The 6,314-nt window shown below is 38.9% G+C and overlaps 1 protein-coding gene across 3 annotated transcripts in view; it reads right to left on the reverse strand.

Annotated features, from left to right (window-relative positions):
• The window catches only part of ICE2 (interactor of little elongation complex ELL subunit 2), a 66,087-nt gene that overhangs the window by 21,592 nt on the left and 38,181 nt on the right, over window positions 1-6,314 (reverse strand). For all 3 annotated transcript variants that reach the window (XM_025199462.1, XM_006020036.3, XM_006020037.3), the window contains 2 exons: window positions 3,745-3,923; window positions 260-389 (listed from right to left, as the gene is read on the reverse strand). In XM_025199462.1, the coding sequence (XP_025055247.1) occupies window positions 260-389; window positions 3,745-3,923 (309 nt within the window). The remainder of the gene's footprint in view (window positions 1-259; window positions 390-3,744; window positions 3,924-6,314) is intronic.

Here is a 6,314-nt window from a genome sequence, read left to right on the forward strand (position 1 = left end):
TGGCACCTTACAGACCAACACAGGTAACTGCTGCTCTTTACTATTTCTGGAGCAACTTAAAATAAAGTAGTTACCTAAAAGGAAAAGGATGACTAACCAAGCAGCAAATTAAGAAAAAAAAGCTGTGTGTGTGTAGGTGGGTTAAAAGAACCAAGGTAGTAACTGGCCATGAAGAAAAATACCAGTTAGTGATTAATTGTCAAAGAGAAGATATTCCAGCTGCTGATGGATAACTGGACAAAAAGATACAAAAACTTACCTACATAAAATGAACATTTAGAATGCAACAGGTTCTCTGTCCACATCCGACATATTTCACTTTCCGTGAGAGCTTCCAGACCCAAATAGGGTTGATATTCTAGTTTTGGCAATATGTGAACAGGAATACGCTGTGAGGGTAGAAATATTTGTCAAGCAGCCATCAACAATTTACAAGCAATTATAACAACCAATTTTTTTTGTATTAATCATCATCACAGGCTTCCAGGCATGATTTAGGAAGCAACACAAATAATGACATAGATGGTACTGTAACAGAACATTTTACATAAAAGAAAACCCACACAGGGTAAATTTAAGGAAAGGTGCATTTTCCTCCTTTCCCCCCTACATTTTCACTTAGACAAGATTTAACATGAGAAAATGTACAGAATGTAACAATTTCTACTTAGGTATACATTATTTTGTGCTTCATTTCTCTATGCTATGCTGCCCTCTCTAGGAATTTTAATTAAAAAAAAAAAAAGGCAATTATCCCATTTCTGAGTTAGCCTATAATAAAGGAAACCCTTTCCCCCTCACAATTCATACTAAAATCCTGTTTAAAATCCTAAAATAGCATCTGCATTTTATCACTAAACACAGAGCTTCAGCTTTCCTTTTACTCCTCAACCTGAAATTCATTTACAATTAGAATTTGGAAGAAGTAGTTTTACAATTCAGTACACAAAAGTACAATTATTTGCATGTAACAGAACTTATTGCTTACAATTATGCCAAAAATGAGAAGCCCCAGAAGACCTGAAAAGGCAAAAAATCTGAACTTTAGGTCTGAAAAGAGCCACCATGTTTTGTTTTTAAACTGCATGCAGTTTTCTCTGAAAAGATCTCTTGAACGTTAGCAGAAAATAATAACATTTTAATAACTGAAAATATGGAATCAAATGCAAGTGTTAAAACCCAACAATCAAACACACAGGCTGCATTTGGCCTGCAGGCACGTGTGGTCTGTGGCACAGCAAGCCTCTCTGCGGTGCCACAAACTGCACACAGGGAACACGAAAGGGCAGTTTGTCCGAAGTGGGACAATTTGTCCCTCACCAAAGCATGTGTAGGGGTGTGAGTGGCAGCACAAATTTGTGCCGCTACAATTTTTGCCAATGCAAGTACACACCCCTGCACATCTGGACATGGCCATACACTCTCCTTTTGTGGGGTAGGTGTTAAAACATCTATGAGTGAAGACTTCAAGTTACACACTAACTAGCTATCTCTCAACATTTAGAAGCATAATCAAACCATAATGGAAATGTAATTCTACAACAATACAGAGTGGACAATGTTATCCCCGAATGTATGACTGTTTAGAAATCTCACAATTATGCTGTATATATGGCATGAGTTGATGGGCCACAATTATCAAATGATGCAGTGGATTTTCACAAAAGATAGCAATTTCTGATTATTTAACAGCAAACTCTGAATTCCCAGCTAAGCAAAAGCTAACCAGGAATAGTAGAAGTTCCCACTCAGAAAAGACAAACTTTTATTCTCAAAAGCAAAAATGTACTGAGACAAATTTCATAAATGTGCTCTCAGTTGAAGGAAAAGGAGCTGTGATCCTTCAGGAAATATAAAGATCATTTGGAATACACTATATTATCCCACATGAAGCCAGAATACTCCTACTATCCCTCCTTTTAAGTGCTAAAATACTGTAACATTTTTTGACTATTCACACTCCTCCCAAACCATCATGGCTACTTCTATCTTTGACTGTCCAAGAACAGAAGGATAAAGCAGCAAGAGAATTGCAAAAGTAACATGAAGAAAACTCCACATAGATTTCCCCACTTCATTCAATTCAATGTCAGCTATAACACTATCAAGCACCACACTGAAATCATCCAAGACAACCTTCAGCTCCTACTTACTACTAGCTGTACAAATGTCTATGTTTATTGGCTGCTACTGCTAGGTCTGTTATGCATTTCATCTGCTGGGGAAGAGAGCATGTCTCTACATATGAAGATGTATATACTGAAACCACCACTCCAGTTTTATCACACATAACCAAAGGGCATCTAATGCAATAATTATAGGTACAGTTAGCAGTGATTATTAAGGTGGCCTAACACTCGCCATCTTGAGAGACTCAGCCGCAGCCTGAATTTTATGAATGTTCCCAGCAAAAAGTTTCAGCCATTCCAAAGAATGGATGGTGGGAAAAATTCTATTTTCCTATTTCTATTTTTTCTATTAAAAATGCAGTTCGTTTAAAAAAAGAAGACACATGAATAAAGCTAGGAAATTATCTTTTGGAAAATGAAAAGAAGGTTAAAGTTTCAAAGCCAAACAATAGCAGACAAATGTTGATCCTCTGGATATTGGTGTACATGTAGGCATTCTAGTCAGATGCCTGATGAATCTGTTTGTGGCTGACAAGCCCAATTTGAGAGTGACACAGTGGGCATGTCTACACATGCCCTTTAATGCACATTAGCCTATTTTAATGCACGTTAAAGTGTCACAAAAACACCGTGCCCTTTTGCTAATGTGCATTAAAATAGGCTGATGTGCCTTTTTCTAGTACCTCACAATGGAGGTACTAAATTTAATCTGCAGTACCAAAAGTGCATTAATGAATGTGTAGAGATGCCCAGCTTGTTACAAGTTTCACAGATCCATATGTATGAGATGGAGCCCAAATTTATAGCATGCTGCTTCCTTCTTTCTTTAGTTTTTATTGATGCTAGGGAAACAGCATTTTTGGATGCTATTTTGTTTGATGCACTTGCCTCAAATTTCAGGAGTCAGACTAATAGGCAAGTGCATCAAACAAAACAGCATCCAAAAAAATGCTGTTTGCCTAACATCAATAAAAACTATAAAGACCTTAAGCTTTATACATAGGAAACAACAGGAGTACTCTTGACATGAAAATCAAAAACACCACCAATGGATAGGTTACATGAATAACAAATGGGAGCACTTGTGTTTATGAAGAAGATCACAGTTGGGCCAGATCCTACCAACATTCAAGAACACATCACTTTTGTGAACACTCCCATTGCCTTGAATTTCAAATAAATAAAATCACCTACATGAAGTAGTTTTTCTGGAAAAAGAACTTATAATTTCAAATGGAACATCAATCTGGATGCATTATTGAGTCAAATTCCCACTGCAGGAAATGACAAATAGTACAGTAAGGAGTGCAGGATCAGACCCACATGCATTTATCTACAAACAAATAAAAAGTAATCCTTGCTTCTCTTCCTACAAACACTTGCTCTGAGTTACAAACTTTAGAGCTCTGAAAATAAACTAACACTTGTGTACAAGAGGAATGACTCAAATACAATGAAGTCAGTGTAATAAATGGTGAAACACTTGGGCTAACACCATTAACTTCCTTTTTTTTTAACTCTAGAAACATTCAGTTCACTTTAGGTGGGCATTAATAAATGAAAAGTTTCAGTCACGCGTACAGGTGAAAAAGATGCCAAGAAAAACTATTTTTACCTTTTTGATGCGCTGATTTTTATGGGACCGTGGCCAAATCTCTGCATTCTGTACAGTGCAACGCACAAGTAACAGTAGATCATCTAAGCTGAATAATTTATATACAAGATTCCCATCCTCAGGAGCTGTGTATTCTGAAGGGTCTTCAGCAAGCATCTGAAGTTCAGCTGGAAGCATTCCTTTGGAGAAAAATACCAGAAAATGACAGGTTTGCACAGCCTTCACGAGAACAGTTAGATTCTGTCTCTCATCATTAGTTTGTTTTAAACTGAACTTATCTGAAATATAAAACTGAAATGAGTAAAACTGCATGCCATTCTAGGGTGCATACACCAAATCAAAAGAACATGCTTTTTCCTAGTTTCAAATACAGCAACAGTAATTTTTCAGCAGCTGACACTCCTCAGGGCAGGGCTCCTAGATTAACTGCTATTGTGTATCCAGAGGTGCCTGCACATGACATGCAGTCCCTTGCCATGTGCTTTCTCTGACTACTACAATTCTTAGGTTTCAAAATTGAGATTTCTGTGCTCTCTGGGTACTGAAGTAAATAAATAGTTCTATAAGATACTTTACATATGATAAGAGGTTACTGGATTTAATGTTAATCAGCTGATCATAGTTAAACTAAAATTAGAAGTTTCAACTGCTGAAATTCTCATGCACTTATGCCAGATACTTAGCACAGCAAATGGCAGCATAATATTCTGCTTAAAGTGTCTTTGAGAATTGCTGCTCATGTACTAGAGCTTGATGCTGACTTGGCCCAGGACAGTGTTACGAAGGGGCATCAACCCAGTTTGCCAAGTACAAAGCATGGCATGGCTTGAACTGGAAGATCCAGACCTTCAGCTTCAATATGAACTGACACATATATACATTTCAGAGAACCTTTATTAGAAAGGACTCCAACGTGTTCAGTGCTCGGAAACCTCAGGATACCCTAATGAGATGCTGAATTAATGGATGTCAAAAACAAAACCAAAAAAAGATAATGAACGTATCTGGGATTAGTTATTCATCACTTAACTGAATAAAGTGTAAAAGATAAAGAAGCTGGAAATGTGTGCCAGCTTTAAAAGAAAGTAGACTTTATTGTGAAAAAACATTAAATGCTTTTTAACCAGGCCAACATGTCACTCAATATATACAACCAAAGAGAGGTATTTTGAAATTAACCACAACTGAAAACAACTGTATATTAATAAATTTGGGACCCTGCTTCTGGTCCACTGTCAAAAAAAGAAACTAACACCTAGAGGCTTGCTGAATGTTTTTCAGTTTCAAAAGGTCTGCTGAACACCTTAAGACTGCTATTCTTTCAAGTAGTCAGTAGAATAATTACTTCAGGTTTTCCAGCAATAATGATTTGCAACAGGATATCAGATCACAAGGGTCCAACACCTGAATTCCATATTTAGCTGTGTGAAGGTCAATATACTTGGAAAGTAAGCTTACTTACCTCTCTCAATTTGGGGTAAGCACAAACACCTATATGCAACAATTCTGATGAATTCAACAAAATGCGTAGAACTTTGAGAAGTTCAGATAAAATTAGAGTACCATATTTACTCAAATACAAGAAAACCCATAATTATAAGATTATAATTATAACCCATAATTATAAGGTCGTACCTTAAGGGGGCGATCCTCCAGGCTCAAAGGATAACAGTCCCTGAGAGAAGCAAGGGGGGTAAGAGCGCTCAGAAAACCCCTTGGCTCAGCAAGGGTATTCAGCAATGCCTGAGGACTAAAAGGAGGCGTACAACCAGTGAAAGGGAGGAGCTATCACCAAGGAGGAGTACTCCTCCTCGGCCCGGGAGTGTAGGAGGGCCATTAGGAAGGCCAAGGCAGAGATGGCACTCAGGCTAGCATCCAGGATTAAGGACAACAAAGAGTCCTTTTTCAAGTACACTGGGAGCAAGAAGAGGGCACCAGGCAATGTAGGGCCCCTGCAAGACACAAACGGTAATCTGGTGGCCACGCCAGACAAGAAAACTGATATTTTTAACAGTTTCTTTGCCTCTGTTTTCCTGAACAGGGATCGGGATATCCCACCTACCAGAGGTAGGGTCAATCTTGGGGATAGCTCTATCAAGCCTTCAGTCAGCGCAGATGTAGTTAGGGATCTTCTGGAAGGGCTAGACATTTTTAAACATGCAGGTCCAGATGCCCTCCACCCAAGGGTGTTGAGGGAGCTGGCAGGGGTCATTGCAGAGCCTTTGGCCCGACTGTATGAGCATTCGTGGTCATTTGGCCAGGTGCCAGGGGATTGGAAACTGGCTAATGTGGTCCCTATTTTTAAGAAGGGGAGGAAGGAGGACCCAAGTAATTATAGGCCTGTAAGCCTCACCTCGGTGCTCAGGAAGCTCTTGGAGAGGATCATCAAGGAGCATATCTGTGGGGGGCCTGCAGGGGAGATCATGCTCAGGGGCAATCAGCACGGGTTCATCAAAGGCAGCTCCTGCCAGACGAACTTGATTGCCTTTTACGACCAAGTAACTAAATCCTTGGATGATGGTGTCGCTGTGGACGTAGTCTTTCTAGACTTTAAGAAGGCCTTTGACACT

The sequence above is a fragment of the Alligator sinensis genome, unplaced genomic scaffold (assembly GCF_000455745.1).
Source record: "Alligator sinensis unplaced genomic scaffold, ASM45574v1 scaffold458_1, whole genome shotgun sequence".
NCBI classification, from domain to species: domain Eukaryota; kingdom Metazoa; phylum Chordata; order Crocodylia; family Alligatoridae; genus Alligator; species Alligator sinensis.